Source organism: Colobus angolensis, unplaced genomic scaffold (assembly GCF_000951035.1).
Source record: "Colobus angolensis palliatus isolate OR3802 unplaced genomic scaffold, Cang.pa_1.0 Scaffold231, whole genome shotgun sequence".
Taxonomy (NCBI): domain Eukaryota; kingdom Metazoa; phylum Chordata; class Mammalia; order Primates; family Cercopithecidae; genus Colobus; species Colobus angolensis.
Window position 1 is genome coordinate 638,005 of NW_012115500.1, and position 26,939 is coordinate 664,943.

General features: G+C 37.1%; 1 protein-coding gene across 2 annotated transcripts in view; it reads left to right on the top strand.

Moving 5' to 3' along the window:
* KCNQ5 (potassium channel, voltage gated KQT-like subfamily Q, member 5) overlaps positions 1-26,939 on the top strand; it is a 561,810-nt gene that overhangs the window by 462,166 nt on the left and 72,705 nt on the right. Inside the window, exons 6-9 of one of the 2 annotated variants that reach the window (XM_011944425.1) lie at positions 4,826-4,936; positions 8,960-9,055; positions 18,161-18,255; positions 22,088-22,114. In XM_011944425.1, the coding sequence (XP_011799815.1) occupies positions 4,826-4,936; positions 8,960-9,055; positions 18,161-18,255; positions 22,088-22,114 (329 nt within the window). The remainder of the gene's footprint in view (positions 1-4,825; positions 4,937-8,959; positions 9,056-18,160; positions 18,256-22,087; positions 22,115-26,939) is intronic. The other variant, XM_011944426.1, reaches the window with a different exon arrangement.

The following is a 26,939-nucleotide window of genomic DNA, read 5'->3' on the forward strand; positions in this document are numbered from 1 at the left end:
TCAAGTATAGATCAGGATAGGCCATATGTTAGGCCACAAAACAAGTCTTAAGACATTCAGAAAATTGAAATAATATCAAGTATCTTCTCTGATCACAATTGAATGAAACTAAAAATCAGTAGCAAGAGAAAATTTGGAAACTATACAAACCCATGTAAATTAAACAATGTGCTCCTGAATGACCAATGGGTTAATGAAGAGATTAAGAAGCAAACTGAAAAATTTCTTGAAACATATGATAATGGAAACACAACCTATGAAGACCAATGGGATACAGCAAAAGAAGTACTAAAAGGGAACTTTATAACTATAAGTGCTTACATCAAAAAAGAAGAAAAACTTCAAATAAACAACCTATTATGCAACCTACAACAGCAAATCAAACCCAAAGTTAATAGGAGTAAGGAAATAAATATCAGAACAGAAATAAATGAAATTGAAACAAAGAAAATATGAAAGATAAACAAAGCCAGGCATGGTGGCTCACACCTGTAATCCCAGCACTTTGAGAGGCCAAGACGGGCAGATCACAAGGTCAGAAGATTGAGACTATCCTGGCTAACATGGTGAAACTCTGTCTCTGCTAAAAAAAACACAAAAAAATAGCTGGGTGTGGTGGCGGGCACCTGTAGTCCTAGCTACTCAGGAAGCTGAAGCAGGAGAATGGCATGAACCTGGGAGGTGAAGCTTGCAGTGAGCCAAGATTGCGCTATTGCACTCCAGCCTGGACGACAGAGTGAGACTCCGTTTAAAAAGGAAAAAAAAAAAAAAGATAAACAAAACAAAAAGTTGTTTTTTGAAAAGATAAACAAAAATGGCAAACTTAGCCAGACTAAGAAAAAAAAGAGAAGACCCAAATAAATAAAATCAGAGATGAAAAAGGAGACATTAAAACTGATACTACAGAAATTCAAAGGATCATTAGAGGCTACTGTGACAAACTATATACCAATAAATGGGAAAACTTAGAAGAAATGGATAAATTCCTATATACATACAACCTACCAACATTGAACCATGAAGAAATCCAAAACCTGAACAGACCAATAACAAGTAATGAGATTGAAACCATAATAAAAATTCTCCCAGCAAAGAAAAACCTGGGACCTGATGGCTTTACTGTTGAATTCTACCAAACAATGAAAGAAGAACTAATACCAATTCTGCTCAAACTATTCCAAAAAGTAGAGGAGGAACAAATACTTGTAAACTTATTCTACGAGGCCAGTGTTACCTTAATACCAAAACCAGACAAAAATGCATTTAAAAAAGAAAACTACAGGTCACCATCCCTAATGAACATTGATGCAAAAATCCTCGACAAAATACTAGCAAACCGAAATCAACTACACATTAAAAAGATCATCCATCATGACCAAGTGAGATTTATCCAAGGGATGCAAGGATGGTTCCTCCTATATTTAGAACACAACAGAGATGCTCATTTTTACCACTGCTATTCAACATAGTACTGAAAGTCCTAGCTAGAGCAATTAGAGAAGAGAGAAATAAAGAGCATCCAAATTGGGAAGGAAGAAGTCAAGTTATCCTTGTTTGCAGATGATATGATCTTATATTTGGAAAAACCTAAAGTTTCCATCAAAAAACTATTAGAACTGATAAACAAATTCAGTCAAGTTGCAGAATACAAAATCAAATACAAAAATCAGTAGCATTTCTGTATGCCAACTGCAAATAATCTGAAAAAGAAATACCTAGGAATTAACCAAAGAAGTGAAAGATCTCTACAAAGAAAACTATAAAACACTGATGAAAGATATTAAAGAGGATACAAAAAAATGGAAAGATATTTCATGTTCATTGATTAGAATAATCATTATTGTTAAAATGTCCATATTTCTCAAAGCAATCTACAAATTCAGAGCAATTCCTATCAAAAATACCAATGACATTCATCACATAAATAGAAAAAACAGTTCTAAAATTTCTATGGAATCAGAAAATACCCAGAATAGCCAAAGCTATCCTAAGCAAAAAGAGAAAAACTGGAGAAACTACATTACCTGACTTCAAATCATACTACAGAGATATAGTAACTGAAACAAAATGGTACTGGCATAAAAACACATATAGACCAATGGAACAGAAGAGAGAAACCAGAAATAAATCTATACATCCACAGTGAACTCATTTTTGACAAAAGTACCAAGAACATGCAATGAGGAAAGGACAGTCTCTTCAATCTCCATATGCAGAAGAATGAAATTAGACCCCTATCCCTTACCATATGGAAAAAAATCAAATCAAAATGGGATTAAAGACTTAAATCTAAGACCTCAAACTATGAAACTACTACAAGAAAACATGAGGGAAATTCTCCAGGGCAAGGATTTCTTGAGTAATATCCCGCAAGCACAGGCAACCAAGGCAAAAATGAACAAATGGGATCACATCACATGAAAAAGCTTCTGCACAGCAAAGGAAACAATCAACAAAATGAAGAGACAACCCACAGAATGGGGTGAAATATTTGCAAATTATCCATCTGACAAGGGATTAATAACCAGAATATATAAGGAGCTCTAACGACTGTATAGGAAAAAATAAAATAATACAATTTTAAAATGGGCAAAAAAATCTAAATAGATATTTCTCAAAAGACGACATTACAAACCACAAACAGGTATATGAAAAGGTGCTCAATATAATTACTCATCAGAGATATGCAAATCAAACTGCAATGATATATCATCTAACTCCAGTAAAAATGGCTTTTATCCAAAAGACAGGCAGTATCAAATGCTGGCAAGGATGTGGAGAAAAAGGAACCATTGTACACTGTTGGCAGGAATGTACATTAGTATAAATTAGCCACTATGGAGAAGAGCTTGGAGGTTTCTCATAAAGCTAAAAATAGAGCTACCATATGATCCAGCAATCCCACTGCTAGGTACATAGCCAAAAGAAAGGAAATCAGTATATCAAAGAGACATCTGCACTCTCATGTTTATTGCAGCACTGTTCACAATGGCCAAGATTTGGAAGTAACCCAAGCATCCATCGACAGACAGATAAAGAAAATGTGGCATATATACACGATGGAGTACTATTCAGCCATTAAAAAGAACGAGAACCTGTCATTTGTAGCAACATGGATGCAAGTGGAGCTCATTTTGTTAAGTGAAATAAGCCAGGCACAGAAAGACAAACTTCACATGGTCTCATTTATTTGTGGAAGCTAAAAATTAACAGTTGAACTCACAGAGGTAGAGAGTAGAATGATGTTTACCAGAGTATGAGAAGGGTAGTGGAGAGAGTGAGCAGGGAGGGAAGCGGAGATGGCTAATGGATACCAAAAAAAAAAAAAAAACAGAAAGAGGGAATAACATCTAGTATTTGAAAGTACAACAGTGTGACTATAGTCAATAATAATTTAGTTGTACATTTTAAAATAATTAAGAGTATAATTGGATTATTTGTAACACAAAGGATAAATGCTTGAGGTGATGGATACCTCGTTTACCCTGATATCATTATTACATATAGCATGCCTGTATCAAAATATCCCATGTAACTCATAAATACATATACCTACTATGTACCCACAAAAATGAAAAATTATTAATAAATGATTTGTTTGATTTTAAAAAAACAAGGATGCCCACTTTTGCCATGTCTATGCAATATAGTAGTGGAAGTCCTTCCCAGAGCAGTTAGACAAGAGAAAGAAATAAAAGACATCCAAATAAGAAAGGAAGAAAGGAAATTGTTGCTGTTTGCTGACAACATAATCTTATATATAGAAAACCCTAAAGATTCCAGAAAAAAAGCTGCTAGAACTAATAAATTCAGTACAGTTGCAGGATACAAAATCAACACCACAAAAATCACTAGCATTTCCATACACTAACAACAAACTTTCCAAAAAAGAAATCAAGAGAACAATCCCACTTACAGTAGCTACAAAGATTAAAATACTTAGGAATAAATTTAACCAAGGAGCTGAAAGATCTGTACACTGTTGTCTATAAAATATTAATAAAATAAATTAAAGTAGTCACTAATCCTTTTTAAATCCACCATGCCCCAGTCCAGCTGAATAACTTGTACTTTTCAGAATCTACACTATGTGTTCTCACTGCTCTGCAGCTAGCCACCTCTTTCACCCTCCCTAGATCACCTTCTTTACCATTTCTGCTTCTCAAAATGTTACCCCTCTTTCAAAGCCCAGGTGTGATGACATCTCCCTAGTAAAGCTCCCTCAACACCTCAAGCTTATAATAACTATATCTCTTCCTTGAATTCCCAAAGCAGGTTATTTGTACCTCCATTATAATACCTCTCTCATTCTATGTGTATTTTAATTATTCATGTGTGGCATGTTTCTCTTATTAGGCCATAAATATCTTAGGACAAGAACTATGCCCTCATTTTTGTTCCACTACAAATCTTAACACATACCTTGCACACACCAGACCTTCAGGAAATGCCTGCCAAGGTAATGAAGGGACTACCTAAATTAACATAAATTATTATTCTGTATACTGATCCGGTACTAAATCCATGGTGCTATCATTTCTGAATCACTGATGGTTATCCACTTACTTAAATAACCTTTCTTTGAATACACTTAGAAAAGATGGAAAACCGTGTTATAAGGGAGGAACAAGTACGTAGGTTATTCTTTTCCTTAAACAAAGAGAAGTTCTGTCATGCGTCATGGAAAATTAAAGCACAGTAATAAAAAGCACCAACAAGATTTGTTGAATAATGATTTAGTGGAAACGTTGCTTGCCTCCTGTTCATAGGTCCTAACTTTCCTCTCAAGTACTTAAGCTGCACGTTCTATTTATTTTGTTTCTAGATTACATTGACAACTATTGGCTATGGAGACAAAACTCCCCTAACTTGGCTGGGAAGATTGCTTTCTGCAGGCTTTGCACTCCTTGGCATTTCTTTCTTTGCACTTCCTGCCGTGAGTATCTTTGCACCAATAAAGCAGTTTAAATTAGGTCTTAGAGACTTATTAGAGTGAGCTCTCACAAATTGGTATGCTTGGGAATACATCTGTATCATTTACAAATATAATTTTTCTGATATAATGTTGACTTTTCTAAATTATCTGGATAATTTATAAAATACAGTCTTTCCTTGGAGACACTTAACCTGAGACTTTATTTAATATAGGCTCATACTTTGTGACCAAATAATAACTATGATGGCTCACTTTTTAGGCAACATGCTACTAAGACATTTAAAATATTTGCAAAGATTTAAAGCTATCTTCTTTTTAAACTGATCCTTCCAATTTGGTTTATAGTGTGTGCTACTTAAGAGATGGATGTGCACAGTGGAGTATTTTTCTCTTCAGATCCATTTGAGTGAAACGCATATGACCTTAAAGCGTGTTAAACATGTCAGATGATTTATTCACTGTGTCATCATCATTGATTTTTTTTTAATGAGCAGTTTCTGTATCTTATCAGAATAAAGGGCACATTTATCTGCCCCCAAGCTTCTGATTATTTTCTCCTTAGTGAATGAAGCCTGCCTTTCTGATCATTTTATTCTCTTGTGTCTTTAAAGGCAGCTGTTCAAAACATTACAGTTTGCCCCCATTTCCAAGTTCTTGCTTTCGTTCACTCCACCTGGGGTGGGGAAGGGGAAGCCAACAAAAAAGAGGGTTAAGGCAGTGGCAGCAGGAGTGCTTAAGGAAAATAGCTGCAGTCTTGCTCCAGACACAGCTCAAGCTGTGCCAACAGAGACCCCAGAGCACCTCTCCAAAACTCTTTTAGCTCATAGGGCTTCTATTCTGCCTATTAATGAGGGCAGAGGACACCCTTGTCCCACCAGTGCCCAACTCGAGATTCACCAGATGGTTCTGCCTCAGAACACTCAAAAGCACAGAAAAGAGACTGAAAGGCCATGCATATGCTTGGGTACTAGAACTCAGTTTGAATACATCTTTGTCATGTACTAACTATGTGACTGCTTTAGTTTACTAGGGCTGCCTTAACAAGTACCACAGACTAGGTGGCTTAAACAATAGAAATGTATTGTCTCACAGTTCCCAAGGCTGAACATCCAAAATCAAAGCATTGAGAAGCCACAAGAGCCATGAGAGAAAGATCTGTTCCAGGCCTCTTTTCTTGACTTATAGATGGCTCTTCTTCCTGTGTCTTCACGTCATCTGTGTCAAAATTTCCACTTCCTAGAAGAACACCAGTCATATTGGATTAGGGTCCATCCTAATGACCTCGTTTTAACTTGATTACTTCTGTAAGGACCTATTTTCAAACAAGGTCACATTCTGAGGTCATGGGGATTAGGACTTCAACATATGAATTTTGGAAGGACACAATTCAGCCTGAACAGTGACCCTGAATAAGTTTATTTTTTAATAGAATGGAGGAAGAATTATTGAGCCCAGAGAAACTTTCTGCAGATCAATGTAATAATGTAAGTCAATTTCTTGTCATGAAGAGAACTCTCAATAAATGTTACTTCCCTTTGCCTGTATGAATCTGGAAATACATGTTTCCTGAAACAAAATGATGAAATCAAGGAGAATCAAAAAAAACTCTTACATATCCAAGGCAACTTCATCTGGCAATCTCAACAATTCAGAACAGAGAAGAGATTCACTCAATAATCAGATTCCCTACAGGAAAATACCTTTAAAAACAGTACAACACAGTCTTGGATTTTTTCCCATTATAATGGCACAAAATAATTGCAGCTTTTGTGTTTATATTTATCCTGAGGCCACATGTATAGCAACCTCTATGATTCAGTGAAAAACTATGAACAAGGAGGTAGGCAACCTCTGGGCTGTTGAAATAGACAGCAGTCTGTGTTCTGTCTTCATAGGAGAGCCACTTGAGACCTAATTCATAACCTAGTCTTCATTCAGAGAAAATTCTGATAAACTCACCTTATGGTTTCACAATTCTTTGAAGATTATAAACAACAGATATAGAGGAAGCTGATAGAACAGACACTGCAACAGAAAGAAATGGTGAAAGACTAACAGCAAAGGAGGGAAAAGGAAATCTGTGAATAGCAAGCAGACATCAATGTTCAAAATGTATATCCTTTTACTGTCCTTAAGGTGGTCAGTAAAAATAAAATAAAAAGGTAAAACAAAATGTGTAAAGATCTAGGACCAATTAGTGTTACAGTCAACACACCTCTGAAAGTGGGCTGCACTCAGCACAGCAAAAAGGCAGCTCCCATAATGAAACTCTGAACTATCACAGGGAGGTTAAATATGTCGCTAGGGTAAGTTAAAGGACAGAGACTAAGTAGTCATTCTTGGAAATGTTTCCAATAAAGTAATTATGAAATTTTTATATGCAAATTAAATTAGTACATGTTGGAAATCTGAAAATTTTGCTTTCACTGAAAAGAATATTTCTTAACAATGCCAAGAAAAGTAATCTCTACTATGGATCTTTTACTGAAACCTCACAATATTTTCTGAGTCCTTATTTATTAAATGAAAGACTAAATGGTCCATATATACCTTTAGAAAAAAACAAAGTGGCCAGAGATTTGATTATATCCTGTGTACCTGCCAACCAATAGTGTTGTCTGATTGAAATTTAGGAAGATACATTGACATTTTGCTGAGAAAGCTAGAGGCTGCCCCTATGTAGGGTTCCTCCCACCCAGGACGCCTGAGAACCAAGAAAGAAATGAGCCTTTCTCCATCTTACCCTCAATGCAGAAGGGCTGTCCTGCACATCACAGAGTCATACAAGCCACCCTTCCAACGGTCCCATAGCATCTTTGAACCATCTTTGAGCTACTCTAAAAAGAAAAAGAAAAGAAAAACAACCATTCCTTACCTGTGGCAAATACTGACTTAGTGCTTATAAAATGTCCATCTCTAACCTAAGGGTTAGACTCCTTGAAGTTTAATAAAAAGCTAATAATTTATAGCTAGCAAGTAAAATCCACAGACTTGAAGGCAGCAGAGTTCCCAGTCCCTTGCCAATAAACTCAGCCCAGAGACTGAATTTAGCAAGCTCCAAAAGCCAACCAAAGGCTGAGACAAAGCGTCTTGTTTTCACAAATGTTAGTAGACCAGAGCAAATTGGAAAGAGTGGGGGACATCAAAGAACCAGAATTTTGGCAGATCAGGATGATAAGCAGAAGGAAAGCAAAGTGGCCAAAAACTCATGTAAACCTAGAAGGGAATACTAATCTTACTAATCCCAAAAACTGAATAGGTGAACCAAAATAAAAAAGGCAAGGAATGGTAAGTGTGAATTAAAATGGGAATGTGCTTTGCAATGATCCACGTTCTAGTCTTTACTGTACAAATGGGCAAAATAGAAAACCTTCTACTATATATCTTCAAAACTGAGTATCCCCACCCTCTACTTTATTTTTCTTTTAGTAGGTTTAGAGTTATAACATTGTAAAGAACTACAGCTGGGATAGATTTTATCCAGTCCTCTCTCCTCCATTTCATGGATAGAGAATCTAACTTTCAGAGTCTCATCAAAGTGCTAGAAGTATTCCCATGTTCACAGCAGTGAGACTTGAACTCCCCCAGATTTAAAATCCAGCTCTGTCCCAAGCTGAAATTCATGTTCTCTACATTCCATCACTGGATGAGACCATTCGCTCTAACTTAGGCAAAAAGAAATGTCACAAAGAAGGCCACACACACACACAAAAAAAAATATTTTGTGATTTTATTTATAATCATGGTGCCTATGCTATACCACAAAAGATAATAAATGACAATGCCTAATTGATTTACTAAAGAACAGAAGTTGTATCTCCTGGCAGTATTGCCCAACAATTTGCCATTGGCTGATGGTATTATAATGGAGAGAAATACTGCTTATTTTAATATGTAACATGTTTATGGACAGTTTACATACCATTTGTCTTCTCTCAGACTCATTTTAGTGACTTTTTAATATTTGTATTATTTAACAATGCTTTTGAAATTTTTGAGTGCCATTTTTGTGTTTTGTTCCAGGGCATTCTTGGCTCAGGTTTTGCATTAAAAGTACAAGAACAACACCGCCAGAAGCACTTTGAGAAAAGAAGGAACCCAGCTGCCAACCTCATTCAGGTAAATGTCAATGTAATAGGTAGATGGCAACATCTGTGTCCATAGTGCTTGATGGGTCATTTTCCGATCTCTGTGCTTCATTGCTTGGTAGAACTACTGCTTTGTTCCTTTTAAAAAAAAAATGAAGTCAGAACTTAATGTACAGTCTTGGATTTGGACAGGTGTTTCTCCTCTCCCAAACTGAAACACATGTATTTTTAGCAAATGGTCCATGCATTGTTTACACTAAGTAACCATGTCAGCAAGGCCATGCAAAGGTTAGCAGTTGTGTTGCTCCTGGAATTATCTAATATGTCTTATGAATTACTTGATGAAACATAACTGATCATTAAGCGATGGAGCAGAACAGGGCATTACAAGTACTTTCTTCAGCCAGATGTATGTTGCTGTTTTAAAGAACAACTTATTTGTTTAGAATGTCAAGGTTTAATACCTGTGAAATTGCTTTTAGTGCCATCTAGGGCAGTTAGTGGAAACAGTTACTGATGGAACTATGGAATACATCAGTGTTTGAGAATATTAAACAATAAGTATATAATTTGAAGCTAGCTCCTAATACATAGGCTGTTATTCAGCATTTCATTTTCTTTTCAGTAACTCAGGATTAGCTTCAGCACTAAAAGGAATGCATCTCCTTTCACCATCCATATATTTTCCATCCTAGATCCAGGTTAAGAATCACAGAATATATTTTTTGCTAGATTCATAATGTAGAGTTGACATTTAGTCATGGACAAAATAATTCTACAATCTAAAGTTTCTCCCTTCCTGCTAGAGAACTGGAAGCTACCGAATTTCTAAACAGGAGGGGCTGGAAGTGGTGCTCGAAGGCCCTAGGAAACTTGCCTTAACACTGCAGTAACAGGCACACTGTTTTTTGTTTTGTTTTGTTTTGTTTTTTGTTTGTTTTGTTTTGTTTTTTGAGACAGAGTCTCGCTCTGTCACCCAGGCTGGAGTGCAGTGGCGCAATCTCCGATCTCGGCTCACTGCAAGCTCCTGGATTCACGCCATTCTCCTGCCTCAGCCTCCCAAGTAGCTGGAACTACAGGCGCCCGCCACCATGCTCAGCTAATTTTTTTGTATTTTTAGTAGAGACAAGGTTTCACCGTGTTAGTCAGGATGGCCTCGATCTCTTAACCTCGTGATCTGCCTGCCTCGGCCTCCCAAAGTGCTGGGATTACAGATTGTGAGCCACCGTGCCCAGCCACAAGCACACTGTTTTAATTTAGATTGTACCTTTGGGTGGGTGGGTTGGTGGGAGATAACCACCGCACCCCATCCCTTTAGTGTTTATCTGTGGCTGTGATATATGCAGGGCCTCCCACAGAAATGGAGCTGGGGAAAGGAGGGGGCAGTATGGCTCAGTTATATCATGAAGGAGATCTGTTCATATCTCATCGTTAAATGAGGATATTAATTTTTAAATCAAGCTATTCTGCAACTGTTGACAAGAAAGTAGACCATCGGGCATGGCTTCCAATGCAAACCACTAAGAATCTCTATATTTTTACATTATTTTTTATAATTTTTTTTTTTTACATATTCTTTACAGGTTTTAAAAGGGCACTAAAGAGAAAGCGAACTCTGTTTTCTTAAACAAAAAGACCCTTATGAAGTTGGAGTTTAAGATCTGATGCCAAATAATAATCAGCAGAATGAAAAGAGGAGTCACACACTTTAGGACACACGCAAGATACCCCAAGGTCCAGAATTCATAGCCTTTCATCCTTTAGCACTCCTTAACTGGTTACACATGTTCCAATACTTCTAATAAGCTTTTCTCTTTACTGTTCTTATCCTTTAATTTCCCTTCACTCTAGAACAATGTTTTCCAACCTGTGAGTGCAGAAGTTATTGCACAGGTTCCTTGCATCCATCTGAGCACCAAGCTCTGTCTACATATGGAACCAATAATACATTTGACACAATAAAACCTCTTGGAATATCAGCTGTTTTGTTTTTCTTGGAGGAATTTCTCATGCACATATCAGTTGTGATGATACAAAGCAGTGCTGCTCAATATAGTCACCACTAGCTACATGTAGCTTTTTACATTTAAATTAATTAAAATTAAAAACCAAGTTTGCCAGTGGTACTAGCCACTTCTCAAGTGTTCAATAGCTACAAGTGGCTATCGACTACCATACTGTACAAGAGAAATATATAGAATAACCGTAGGAAATCTCCTGATCTAACTTATCCATTATTGACTACCAGACTGTGCAAGAACAATTTCCAATTGAACTTGAAAATAAATTGCTATTTCTACAGCAAATCATTGGAGCAGAGGCATTTATATGTCTACAGTCAAAATGAGGCAAGGCCTCCCTCACAGGTAACCCTGTGGAGGAGAGGCTAATTGAACAGTTTTACTTGGAGGCCTAGAATTTTATTTTATGGAACTGGGTTATGTAATACATATTGTGATCAGTAATTGAACTTGTACAAATGCAGGTAACAATGAAGTAAAATCATGAGTTTTTCTTTTACTTAAAACTCCAAGTTATATGTTGTTCTTAACAAAAATAATGCAAAATGGAAGGCTTGAAGCATTCAAAAGTACTTTTAAAATCTAATCATAGTTTCATTAATCAAAGTAGAATCTACTAATTTTAAAAGCAATTGCTCCTTCATTTAAATGCAATTAATTTATTTATTAGACATAGAAATAATATAATTTTTAAATTTGTTCATTTCAAGGCTTTAAGCCTTGATTATATATTGTAGAAATTTATATTTCAGGATGCAGTAGATTGAAAAGCAAACTTCATTTACCCATCCATTCACTTTCTTACCCAATAAACCTGACTTGGTTTACTGAACACATAAACCATCAAGCCCAGAAGCATCTCATTTATTTTAGGCCAGAGTCACTATCTTCTTAAAAGGGCAACTGAGATGCCCAAATTACTTCATCATTTGGTTGGTGAGAGAGCTAAATTAACCAACATTTCAGGGTTTTAGGAAAAAATTTAAAACCCCAGAAGCTTGCAGCAAATTTAGCTGTGTCAATATCTTTCCATGATTCATTTAAATTTACTTTTCATTTCAAGCTGGAGCAGTCTGGAAAAAGAAATTAGCTCTCAGTAATGTTTTGAATACCTGCCCAAATGTCACAACTTTTATTAATAATGCTTAAGACTCATGAAGTGCTTTTTAGTTTGCAGGGTGCTTCTAATACATTATGTTACTTGATCCTCAAGACAAGCCTAGGAAGAGCTAGGACTCAAATCCCTGCTGTCTGAATCTGAATCCCTTGCCCCTTTCAAAAAGCAGCATTTACATCCTCATAAATATACGAGGATGTATGGGATGCCTTGGGATTTAACACTTAAAGATTCTTCGAAATTTCATGTTAGAGGTTTACTTCTGGAGAGATTGGACTAGTTTTTTGTGGAACCAAGATGCTTTATTAGAAACAGAAACAGGGAATTAAGGAAAAGTTTGTGAAATAAAGGCTGGTAGGGATAGATTAGAAAATGTTGCTGTGATGCCAACTGATCCAAAAGAAAAATATATAATTTGCATTGAAACTTTGGCTTCCCCCAGTAAAATGACTTAGTCTCCACCCAATTACCCTAAAACAAAGCCACTAGTCATTAAGCTCAGGCCACTTATATAGAGATTTTACATCTTTTTAGTGCTCCAGTCATAAATAAAAACAGTGCAAGGTGTGGTGACTCATACCTGTAATCCTAGCATTTTGAGAGGCCAAGGTGGGAGGATCACCTGAGTTCAAGATCAGCCTGGACAATATAGTGAGACCACATTTGTTTAATAAATAAATAAGAACAGAATCAGAAAAAAAAAAACTTAGATGTGAAAAACATGAAGGCAGGAAAAAAAAAAAAAAACAGAAGGTAAGATAAAGTTGTGAAATTTTCCCTGAAAGAATAAAAAAAGATTGAAAATAAAGCAAAAACGATAAGAAACATGAAGGGCCCATCCAGGCATTCCAATATCCAGCTAATAAAGATATCTCAGCTCAAGTGCATGGAAACTAAGAGGAGGATTTTATCAAAGAAATACGACATTATGATTCTCCAGAACAGGAGGACGGGAGTGGCCACAGTAGAAGAACTCACCAAGTACCCAGCACTGTGAACCAAAAACTTCACACCAAGATTATCATAGTGAGATATCAGAACACTTACAAAAAGGGGATCCTAAATGCTTTCTAAGTAGGACAGAGCCAAAGGATCAAGAATAAGGATGACATTGGATTTCTCATTAGTAACCCAAAAATTAGAAGACAATGAAACAATACTCTCAAAATTATCGAAATTTTCAACCTAGACCTCTATATCTGGCCAAACCACCATCAAGTGTAAGAGCAGCACCAAGGCACTTTTAGGCATGCAAAATTTCTCAAAAATTAATGTACCATTTACCTTTACTCAAGAAACTTTGTAAATAGAATTTCTCTTCCAAAACAAGGGGATAAGCCAAGAGAGAAAGAGACCTGGAATCAAGAAACAAGAGATTCCACACAGGAAAGAGCAAAGGGGATTTCTATGATGATAAGGAAGGGAAGTCCCAAGACAACAGCTATGCAGGCCTTGAGAACAGAATGAGAAGGAGGCTGAGAGCTCCAGGAGAAAGATCTTCAAGGAAGCGAAAGAATGGAATTCTCAGATTTCAGGACGCATTTGACCAGAGGAACTTTATAGTTCTGTTGGAAAGCTCTGGACTGTATTCATAACAGGTACATCTACGCAAATCAAGAAATTAAAATAGGGCAATTATAGCTCCCAAAAAAAACAAAAACTTCTATAGGAAAGAAAGAGTAGCCACAGTACATCACATTGCTGAACTGGGAACAACAGTTACATTGTCATAATAATATTAAATAGTAACTTAGCTAAGAATTGTGATATAAAATGTCGGTAGGATGAAAGGAGGGGAAGAGGGCATGTAAGTGGGCAATATCATTATCTTTCAGGATAGGAATTTGATTGATAATGTCTAAAATTGAAAAATCAAGAAATATAACTATAAGCATAATCCTTGAAAATAAGCATTCTTGGCTGGGTGCAAGTGGCTCATGCCTGTAATCCCTCCACTTTGAGAGGCTAAGGTGGGAGGATCACTTGAGGCCAGGAGTTGAAGACCAACCTGTGCAACATAGCAAGACCCCACCTCTGCAAAAAAATAAAAATAAGTCAAGTGCAATGGCACACACCTGTAGTCCTAGCTACTCAGGAGGCCAAAGCCGGAGGATTGGTTGAGCCTGGGAGTTTGAGGCTGCTGTGAGCTATGATTGTACCACGGCACTCCAGCCTGGGTAACAGAGTATGACTCTGTCTCAAAAATAACAATAATAATAAATAAAGATTCTTAAAAATAGAAGCAACAACTATAAGAACTGAAGGGGTTGCCTCTGAGGAACAGAAAGTAGTGTCAAGAGAGATGTGGAAAAGGATTGCTGGTTAATAGCCTAAAACTTTCAGAACTTTTACATTTTAAACTCTGTACCTTGAATAAATAAGCTGCATGTTCATTATTCCTTTGGATGGTCAGCTGAAACGTTCTAGACCATTTCCAGTAAGGATCAAACATGTCATGACGATAATACTTGCAAGACAAATAAAATACTCCCAAAAAACTGAATTATGCTGGCCTTGTACTTATTGAGCAAAGTCCAAATCTGTTTGGCTGCCTAGAGCACCAGCATCACCTGGTAAACGGTAAATTTGGCTCTCATTTTGCTTCTTGTTGATTTGTCCTTTGAATTGCATACACCATGTAGATTAACCATAGGAAATCCCTCTAAATGTTATTTTTCTCTTGCCAACTACTGTGTGATTTTGGCTTTAAATATAGGAACATGAGCCACTGGATCACAGGGATATGGGTTCAAAGTTCAGCTACTAGAAGGAATTTGCTGAGAGAGAGCTAAGGACAAAACAAAGTCATTATAGTGTAAGGGGCATAGAGTTCCACTTTCCACCTTCATTTTGACTGTTAACTAATATCAGACATGTGACAGATGCCACCTGCACCTTCTGTACCTCTCATTTAAAAGGCATTTTTGGGAGATGAGTAATGAAGGGAACAAGAGCTTAGCTGTTGGGATCAATTTGATAGAAAAATAGCAAGACATCAGGTTTCATTGTAAAAAAAAATCTTTAATTTTCTCAGAGCGGCCTCTTTTGCCCCCAGTTCTTTATAACATTCACAGGCAATGCCTCGGTCCCATTCTTTTGTTGTTCTGTTGTTTTGGATTTTTTCACTGGTATCTAATAATGTACAGACCTGCTGTATGTTTCTAGTTCTACAGGAGTCTTGCTTTCAATATATCAGAACTCATATATATATGTGATGTCTTCTATGGAAATTGTTTAATTAAAGCAGCCTTCTGTATCATCACAGCATTAGAGGATCTCTGGGCATCACTACTACAGAAGAAGCTGCAATGATAAATCCATGTGTTTTCCTTAATTATTCTAGATCACTCTATAAATTGTGTGTGTATAATATTTGCAAAAATTAACATTTCAAGATGATGCAACAACAGTTGCTTTATATACGATGTCAAGATACTTAGCACAAATCTCCACAGATTTGTAGATTAAATCAGCATGAGCCATGTAAGAAGGCTCATTTAAACCTTCCTTAAAAATATGAAAAAGTCCCTCAAGTTCTACTACTGTATTTTTCTAGTTTTTTTATATCACTTTCTGAAATTTCATTGAAGTACAATGTGCATGCAGAAAAGAGCACATATCATAGGAGAATTGAGCACACCTGCATAACCAGCACTCAAATAAACAGAGCATGACTTCCTGTGTACCCCTTCGCAATCACTATCCCATAAGGATAAACACTGTGCCGCCTTCTAACAGCATAGAATAGTTTTACCTGGTATTTGTACGTTATGGAAATGTACTCCTTGGTGTCTTCTTTTTCTCACTCAACATTATTCACATGAAGTTCATCCATATTGTTGAGTGTAGTTATATGTACTATTGCCATGTAATATTGTACTATGTAAATGTATCACAAATATTCTGTTTATTCTACTGTTGCTGGGTATTTGGGCATTTCCAGCTTTAGTTTATTAGAAACCAACATATAGTGCATATCTTTTAATGAACATATATAAGCATATATGTTGAAAATATATCTAGGAGTGTGTAGTTGTATCATAGTATACATAAATGTTCAGCTTTCACAGAAGCTTCCAGTTTTCCCAAGTAGTTGTGGCCATTTTTAACTTTTATTCAGCATACATTTTTTTCAATGATATTCTCAGGGAAAGGAATATTGTTATATAACATTTTATTCATTGTAGGTTACACAATCATGACTGATGGTTATATAGTAGGGATATGGCCCATTTAAATGAATTGGTCCACCAGGCATGGTGGCTCACGCCTGTAGTCCCAGTACTTTGGGAGGCCGAGGCAGCAGATCACTTGAGGTCAGGAGTTCAAGATCAGCCTGGCCAACATGGTGAAACCCTGTCTCTACTAAAAATACAAAAATTAGCTGGGTGTGGTGGTGCGTGCCTGTAGTCCCAGCTACTCAGGAGGCTAAGGCACGAGCATCGCTTGAACCCAGAAGGCAGAGATGGTAGAGAGCCAAGATGGTGCCACTGCACTCCAGCCTGGGGGACACAGGGAGACCCTGTCTCAAATAAATAAATAATAAATAAATAGGTTTGTCACGTAAAATAGAATGTTTTGATTAATCTACTATAATAAAAAAGTTTTCTCTGAGGAGACTGGAGTAAATACCTGGCCATTAGAGATGTTTGCAGGCTCATTACAAAGAAAGAAATTTACCAAAATCTGTATGGGAAAGTAAGGTCAGGCAGTCTCTCAAATGAGCAGTTCAGATGGAAGCTTTTCCAACAACAGTCTTCAAGCAGTCAGCAAGTCTCCATGGAGGGATTCTATGACCAAGAGCCAGGCAATTTGAGATACTGTCTCAACTCCACCAACCTTGTATAAACCTCCTCATTTGAGCCCTTTTTTCCTCACCTACAAAACAGGAATCTTAATTCACACTTTGATTGTGAGGATCCCATAAAAATACTTTGTCTTATGTATGCCAGGTATAATTACATGAAATGGAGAGAGTTTATGTTTTACGTCAAAGAGCTACAAACATATTCTTAGATCATGGCATAAATCCTTAGGTGTTTTCCAGCTATACACCTAGAGTACATTTTCCCTGTCTTGTTTTAGTTCTGCTTCTTGTTATCACTATCTTCATTTTTAGCATTAGAAGTATTGCATAGCTCAAGGATTTCATTAACTAAATCATTAGCATACCCTGGTGTTCATTAGTTAACTAGTTAGCTTACTAGTTCCATAGTGGATTTTCATTAGTCCTTTGCTTCTCCCTTATCAAATATTGATTAAAGATCAATCTCTGGAATGTATGTTCATGCTCAAGTTGCTTACCTAACTACTATCTTGGATATTAGCATTTAGCCAGTCAATCATCACTTTTTGTTTTGGATAATATAGTATATTTCCCTTACCAATTCAAAAATTACATTATATTACACTTTTTGGGCCTTTTGCTTCTTGGTTTGTTGTTTTGAAAAGCAGTTCTGTCCAGGCGCAGTGGTTCATATCTGTAATCCCAGCACTTTGGGAGGCCAAGGCGGGAGGATCACTTGAGGTCAGGAATTTGAGACCAGCGTGGCCAGCATGGTGAAACTCCATCTCTACTAAAAATACAAAAAATAAAAAAAAGGAAATCAGCCAGGCATGGTCGTGGGCACCTGTAGTCCCAGCTACTCTAGAGGCTGAGGGACAAGAATCGCTTGAACCCAGGAGGCAGAGATTGCAATGAACTGAGATTGCACCACTGCACTTCAGCCTGGGCAACAGAGTGAGAGTCCGTCTCAAAATAAATAAATAATAAAATAAAATACAAAATAAAATAAAAGCAGTTCTGATGTAGTGCAATATGTTTAACAGTCAGCTGAAAATGCCAAAGTAGCCTTCTTCCTCCTTTGGGTATTTATCAGGGCTAAGTAAGAGAGGCAAAAGATCTTAATGTGTAGTAACTTAATCATTTCTCTTTTTATTTTATTCTATCTCCTGCTCTCTTTTTTCTTTTTCATGTCCCCATCTATGCCACATGCAGTGTGTTTGGCGTAGTTACGCAGCTGATGAGAAATCTGTTTCCATTGCAACCTGGAAGCCACACTTGAAGGCCTTGCACACCTGCAGCCCTACCAAGTAGGTATCAGTGTGACAGCTGCCACTGTAGTTGAGTCTTTTCAAGTCTGTTAAACAAACCATACCCACACACAAAAAAAAGGTGTTAATGTTTGGCTTGTCTTATTCTCTGTTGCTCCTAGAGAGATTCAAACCTATTTAGTAGCAATTCTGGCACAAAACTAAATGGAATCAGTATCATTGCTCACAATCCACAGATTGGGGTTAAAGACTGAAAGAATGTAAACTTTTATAGAGATTTAATTCTACTATTTCATGTTTATTTTCTAATGTCTCATTTCATAAAACCCACCAGCATCCTAAAGGTAAGCACCACAGTTCTTGAAAAACAAGGATTATTTATTTTGCACCCATCGTCTGACCCCAAGAGATGAGTGCTTAGAGAGTAATCATCTTTGTATGTTTAAATTTCTCAAAGCCATTTCTCATCTGGATCCCCTATGGATGGTCCTCAAGCTTTCACTTGCAGATCAAACTCATGTCAGTGACAAAAGAAGAGAAAAATAGGAGTCCTGATAGGATTATAGTTTACAATGAGGCAATGGGACCCAGCAGGTTAAAATTTGGAATTAGCATTCACAATTTTAAAGTAAGATTACTTTTCTTCACATTTCATTGGCCAAAGTAAATCACCCAGCCATGCCTAAACTCAAAGAAAATGGGGAAGTACAATTTTACCATGTGCCTAAGAAGAAGGCAAGAACCAAGGACATTATGAACAGTCCTAATGATTACCACAGAGACCTGTAATCTAAAGAAAAAAGAAAAGAAAAGAAAAAAGGCCTTAGTCCTGGAGTCTTGGAACCCTGGACTCCAGTTCAACTATCACAGAAAATGTTAAATCGTATTCACCACCTAATTAAAGAAGCCCTCATTGAAATACCAAAGTCGTAAGTCATGAGAAAGGCTTTCTGTGAGTCACTCAGCTTGATTAGCATTGTCTGTTCCTCAGGTTGTTCAAAAGTTATTAAATTCCTTATCCGACTTAGCATTTGAGAGCACTGGCTGTTTTTCTTCATAGCCCAACAAAACCTTAATCCTAGTGGCTTCATGGGATTCAGGACACCTAACTACTGTGACTCAGAAAAAAAACCACCTGTTCTTAGTGATCTGGAGGGATATCAGCTGAGGAAACCTCCATGACATTCCCTGGCAGTGCCATCTTCATGGAGGTTTGCAATGCAGCAGAATGCGTACCATTGGGAGGCACCAGATCCATCATTAACTACATTACTTCCCTGTTCTGCCCTTGGCCTCAGTTTTCCCACCCACAAAGAGAAGGACAAGAGTTGGGCAAGATGATTCGTAAGCTCTAATGGGACATGCCTCCTGGTGGGTGGTGTCTAAAATTCTTGTCAGCACCTGGGACAGAGATATTCATAGTAATCCAGGGATTTTAGAGAGGATGGAACCTTAGCATGGATAGAAGCATGGATGCTGTTGAATGCATGCGTGGATTAAAATCCTCTTTTCATTTAGATCTTGAAGTTTCGTTGAACTTTTTACTGAGTTTAAGACCCTTTCAACATTTTGATATTAAAAAACCAAAAATAGAACATAACTCCTGTGCCATTTATTCCTTGGGAGTATGAACCAAAAACAAGAATTATATAGAAATTGTATTTCTTGTCTTCATGAAGTTTGCTAGGTAAATGTAAAAAGGGAATCTGAGTAGCAAAACCAATAGAGAATTCTCAAGTGACAGAGGAGGGTGGTCTATTATCATATGTGATTATTTGGCTTCCCACTTATTGCAGTTTTTGGATTAAAAGCCATTCTGAAGCCTGGAAAAACTGTTTAATAATGAGTCAGATTCCCCCAGTAAATCAACTATTATTTTATTCACATAAGTTCTTTCTATTCCTCTGATATTTTCCCTGTCTTAAGTGGGGGTGGAGGTGGAGGAGGATTTATGCAAACACCTGTGTTCATTATATCCCACTGTGCCTGTCAATCTTCCCCTCACTTTCCTTTTCCTGCAACCTCATGAACCATGGGGCTCAGCTCCATTGAATGAAGAACAGTTATTTGTCCAGAATGACACAGCAGTCACTGGTAAAGTTCATGGGAAACTGGATGTCCTAACATCTCTCCCTCCAGTAATGCTTCATTGCTTCAAATTGCAGAGGTTCTTAATCTTTGTTGTTTTTTGTTAAACCAGTGAGAATATGATGGAAATTATGGGGTCTTTCCCAAGAAAGATATTCAATGCACAAGAAAATCAATACTTTGCCTACAATTTTAATGTATTAACAGAGTCCCTGAAGCTAAGTTCAAACTTTCGCTTTACAAAGCAAACTTGCTTTAATCAAGTGACAATAAATTTCAGTGACTTAGAGGGATCTTTTTACATTTAAGTGGCTTACCGAATGGAGAGTGTTGTAGTAAGAAACAGACTACGATTGCTATTTTATTTACATTGTGTATTTTCCTTTAGCATTCAGCCTAAGAACTTCTGATGGGAAAGATCATTTATTCAGTCATGTACGCATTCAACAATTACTCATTGAGCATCTATGATGTGCAAGGCACAGTTCTAGGCACTAAGAATACAGCAGTTGGAGTAAAAAAAAAAAAAGTTAGAATCTCTGGCCTTGGGAAGTTTGTATTCAAGGGATGCTGGGATAGACAATATAAATAAATAAATAAATATAGGATTAGATGGCATTAAGTGCTAAGGAGAAAAGTAAAAGAAGGAATTTAGGGAGCACCAGAGGCTATAATTTCAAACAGGTGGCCAGGGAGAAGATCAATTTATCAACAATATCATCATCCTCATCAATGTTATTGTTATCATTAAAAAACACCAGCTGTGCAGGGCAGAGATGAATGGGAGGAGGGACACTCAAACCTGCCAGGAATACAACCAGCAGTTCCTTACTCTCTCTTTTCAGGTCTGGTTTGTCTCTTACATACACTCTAGAGGTCTTAGCAGTTCTATTTCAAAGTTTTGTTTTAATAACAGAAGGGTGTATAGAAGTAAGTACTTTCCTTGATTTTCTCCTCAAAGAGAGTGAAGCCTATGCAAAGGGCAAAACACAGGTAAATATGCTATTTAGGGAATGAGTCAGATATTTTATGAGGCTATGAGGAATTATCAAGCTCCAAGAACACTTTGTGGTACCTTAAGAAGTGGGGATTTGGAGGTTATCTAACCCAAAGCCTTTGATTTACTCATAAGAAAACCAAAACCAGCAAGCAAATGAGGTGCCTGCCCAAAGGCACACAGCTCATTTGCAAAGAGTACAGACCCTACACTATGGTGCTTGGACCTAAATTTGCTAAAGTGAGTTATTATAAATGCCACCCAACAGTATAGGCTAAAAGAGTTTTGATAATTATTCTATGTACCTTATTTAATCCAAGGAAATGTAGATTTTATACAATACAAAAAAAAAGTCTGCCTCAGCAAGTGACTGAGATACAATTCGTTAATGAATGCAGATTTAGAAACCTAAGTCTGCCAGAAGCACAGAGAACAGTTATGTCGTAACTAGCAACATTCTAAGAGCCCCTGCTAATGCTGGTTAGATCAGAACCACTTTTTCTTAGCCATGGATAGCTTTGGCTAATGAAAAGTTTATTGTTTCTGGTTCTATGTGGGCAGTCTTGACTTCGCCAAGTAAATGTGCTAGCTCAGGTCTGTATCATAAAGAACATATGTTAGCAAGTTGAGTACATTTATTATAAAGAACATTACTTTTGTGGATCTTGCATGAAAAGAGTTACTTAAGGTACTTGATTCCCCAATCTCCAATTTGGCCATTATCAAGTGCTATAAATATATTCACTGGTTTATCATCATTTCTCTTCTGCCTGCACGCACCTGAAGGAAAGAACAAGGGGAAGCATCAAGCAGGTTTGTGATTTCTCTTTTGCTACATGTTTGTTTATAAATCTGATACCTACCAGATGTTTTAAATGTGTCTCATGTGAATAAAATCGATCAACAAATACAAGATGATTAAAAGTGACCTTTCACAAGATTGCCTGCAAAGGTTGCTATTTTATTGATTTTCCCCCCTTAGTATCAAAGTGTCTTTCCCTAACTCACTCCCTGCTTTTTCAAAATCTGTAGGGCATAGACCATTTGAAGTGGGGGAGGAGGGAAATTGATCTTGGATTAGACCTTGCTGTCATTTTCCCAGACAGAAGTATTATCAAAGTATTCAAATATGGTAATCTAGAGAATGAAGGAAATGAATTTTTTTCTGAATGTTATAAGTCCAGGCAGCAGTCTAGGATACACTCCCCTTCACTAGGGTGCTTCTTTTGGAGTGAGATATATATATATATATATATATATACATACATATAATCATTTTTTTGGTAAGATGAAACCATCTTGCTGTGACAGCTCAAGATCTCCAGCCCATTGAGTGCTGCGGTCTACTCAAGTGACTCAAAAAGACCCCACCCCCATCTTTTAGGAAGAAGACAGCCCTCCCAAAAATTCCCCAAATAATTTACGATCAGTTTCCCATGACTTAGATGGAATGCTTCATCAGATTGCAGCAGAGAACTAAACCTAGAGGGAATAGGAGGTGAAAGAAAAATTTCTTGATCCGTGTTAATGAGTACCAGGAAGTAACTAGATTTGAGAGCAAAGCCCTGAAAAACAGAGCCAGGTGGAACCCAGCATTAATGATGTGAAGAGTGTCAGAGGCAGAACCAGCAAGGAGAATCCCAGGTGCCTGGAAAGCAAGAAGGGATACATTTTTTTTCCTATCATTGTCACTTTGTTTCCGTAAAGAAAAGAAGGCATCCACCTACCCAGAGTTCGTCCCTAAGTGGAAGCCAGTGTGGGCCCAGGGATTGTTCTTTTAGCTTTGTACTATTATAATAATTACATTAATCATAATATAGCTATGCAATACCAAAGCCAGTTTTGAAAGTTCGCTTGGTGTGTTAAGGCTCTGGACTATCCATTTTTGCATTATGTTTATATGTAAAGACACACAAATCAAAACATAAATGCATTCGTCTATGATGGGAGATAGGTACAATAGGATATACAACATCAGGCACATGTTCTGGGTAGGTAACCTACCCAAGGGATGGCATTAAAGTCCCTTGTCTTATTTGGTAGCATAGAGTTAGAACCAAGGGCATTGGATATTCCTTGGTGATATTTCCAGAAAAAAAAAAAGTAGTTCTTCCCCACCTAAGAAATGTTTTTGACCAAAGAGAGATTCTAGTCACTAGATTCAGAATAGTCTTTGCCTAGACACTGGGAGAGACAAGCTGACCAATTCTAGACCTTTAGTCCATTTTCTAGATTCTATACAGAACTCACCATCCTTCTGTTGTGACAATTTTACTTGAAAAAAGTTACACAAAATAAATCATAGCCATTTTAAGCTAGCTTATAGCTGCTTTGGTGATAATTTTAAAGCATTCATTGTCTCAGGAGCTATCCATTTACTAATTATCTCAAAGGGTCATCTGCCCCCAAATCCAAAGGACAGAGATCATCTTTGATACAAATTCCAGAGCTTCCTGAGAGTGCAATCACCCATCTTAGTTTCATCCTCTGAAACGGAGCTGTTAACAACTAAAAGAGAAGTTTGTAAATGACATGGAGGTGCTTGAACAAGTGTAAATTCTATGGCAATTCTCAGTGAGGGTACAATGATATTGTACTGTTTTTCAATGTTAGCATAGCAGAAAACAAAGACAAAATTAAAGTGTCACTTTTGAGCTTCTGCTCACCAGTCCAAAAACGAGCTTCCTACTCATTTGTCACAATTCAAAAAAACTACCAACCAAATTTTCCACATTTATGATGTTCGCATATACCTACAACATTTACTCTCTGCATACAGCAGACTGAGGTTGTCAAAGAAAACTCACCCCTACTGCCTTTGGGACCACTGAGTTATTGATGGTGGTTCAGATAGGCAAAGTAGACAAGCTTCAGCTCAGGCAGGAGCTAACATTTTCATCTTTTAGCTCAGAGCTTAGAATCTCCTAAGTCCTTCCTCATGGGGTTTTCTTTGTGTTACAAACTGAGAGTAACCCAAATGTAGATGAGTTCAACACAGCAGCCAACATCCGCCTCTGGGTGCCTGACACTCTCACCTTGACTGTAGACTGGGCCATACAAAACCACTGAAATCGGTTGATGACTTAGAGAATCACACACAGAAATTTCTTGCTTCTCTGTGGTCGTTGAACGTTTGGCAAAAACAACCTTGAAATAAGTCCTGTACTATTACTTAAGTTAGATTCCTTACTTAATGTCTTATATTTCATACACTTAGGTCTCTTATCTTCCAACTAGCTGTCATACTACCCTGTGTAAAGCTATGACAGAATGTGCTCAAGAAATAATTCTTGGATAGAGTAATAAAATGGCCCTGACTTCAAGTAGTTTGTGGGAAGAGATAAAACACCAACAAAAAATTGGAAGAGAGGAGAAATATTAAAAGAGAAATAAAAAATTAAAAACATTGCAATAATCTGAGGAAAGTAAGTTAAAGTCCCATTTAATATTATGTAAACTTTCACCTTGTTGCGCTCCATACACAGAATTTATAATCCTGCATAATGAATGCAGAAAGGCTATTGTAATAACAATAGCAACAGTACTGTCTTAGAAAGTAACAAAGTTGTCTTTACCCAAGCAAAATATGCACAAAGTAAAATGCATTTATAATGAGAATTCTTCCTTAGAAAAGAGTAGATCTGGGTCCAGAGTATTGTTAATTAATGTTTGACCCCATTTCAAAGGAACTAATTGACACCATCCAACTGCAGAGTCATTTACTGCCTTTGGGACCACTGAGTTATTGATGGTGGTTCAGATAGGCAGAGTAGACAAGCTTCGGCTCAAGCAGGAGCTAACGTTTTCATCTTTTAGCTCAGAGCTTAGAATCTCCTAAGTCCTTCCTCATGGGGTTTTCTTTGTGTTACAAACTGAGAGTAACCCAAATGTAGATGAGTTCAACACAGCAGCCAACATCCGCCTCTGGGTGCCTGACACTCTCACCTTGACTGTAGAGTGGGCCATACGCAGAGAGGCTTTTCTTTCTGCAAAATTGATTAAGATGTCAAACACATTTATAGAACCCTTAGTTAACTATATTCCTGGCTTTGGAATGTTCTTGTTAAAAAGGGATTTTGTCTTTCTACACTAACCTAACTGAGGTTAGGTTATGTTTAAACAAAATTTGCCTACGATGTCTTGGGCTAAGGAAAAATGTCACGTTGTTTGTGACAGATCCAAAAATTTTCTTCAGAAACACAATGGCCAGGCACAGTAGCTCACGCCTATAATCCCAGCACTTTGGAAGGCCAAGGAGAGTGGATCACCTGAGGTCAGGAGTTCGAGACCAGCCTGGCCAACATGTTGTGAAACCCCGTCTCTATTTTTTAAATGCAAAAATTAGTTGGGCGTGGTACTGCATGTCTATAGTCCCAGCTACTTGGGAAGCTGAGGTAGGAGAATCACTTGAACCTGGGAGGCAGAGGTTTCAGTGAGCTGAGATCACACCACTGCACTCCAGCCTGGATGACAGAGCAAGACTCCATCTCAAAAAAAAAAAATTAAAAAAAAAAAAAATACAAGCCATCATTCTGAAGAAGAGTTTTTAAATATAGCTCAACTGAGCAATAGTGAAAATACTGTTTCATCGGTTCTCTTTGGTACAGTCAGGTACAAATTACTGTTAGTCTCAACTGAACCTGCTGTTTTTTCCTCTACTCCAATCATAAAATACTTCTTTAGCATCATTTAATCACTCATTTCTTTTCCTCTGAATTCCTACTAAAACAGTACTAATCTCATATATGTGGTGGTAAATGTGTTTATTGATTTCATTCTATTAAAAAATTAGTTGGAAAAGTTATTTTTTTAAACAGGATAAGTTTTTTTTCTGTTTAGACATAAATTGTCATTTTTCAGAGAACTGAATTTACCTGTGAACCCATCTGGCCAGAATAAGCCAATATTCTCACCTTGAGGTTTTATGTTGTTCTCCCTTCCTCCTTGAACAGATTATCAAATAGTAGTTGGTTAGTCATCACTTTGATACAAAAAGGCTTTTCCTTCTATCTATCTAAGTTTTATTGCTACAAAAACAGATTATACTATCTGAGGTTTCGAGATTATCTATACATCTTGCTGCCTCTAGTTACTCTGTCTTCTTAATCAACAATGGTTGGCTATATGCCTGCTTGATACTTAAGCTTCCTTAATGGCAATTTTAAAAGCATTACTAGGACCCTTTCAGATTTCTTAGACAGTTAACAAAAGTTGCTTTACCAGGTAAAGTCTCAGCTGTGAGACTGTTGTAAAGATGCATGTCTTAAACGTTAAGGCACAAATGATATTTTTGTATTACATTACACTCTTGTGCTGTGAGCCACTGAGTGCTTTTCCTGAACCACTCTTGTGTGGTTGGCTTTTGGGGGTGGGTTCTGAGGCTGTGTGTGGCTCTTGGAGAGAACTCTAGAACCCTGGTGGAAGACTGTGTACTCTTATATTTCTTCTGCATTTATTTTCCATTATTTCAGTTTTCTTTCTTCTGTGTGCAGTGAATGATCTGCATGTGTTGTTAAACTAAACTCAGTAAGACTAGACTTTGGTTTTTTTCCAACCTAGTCAACTTGTATCCTTATTGGCAAAATGTTCCATTGTTTCAAAAACAATCTTTCCAAAATGGTCTCTCCTTCTGTTCACA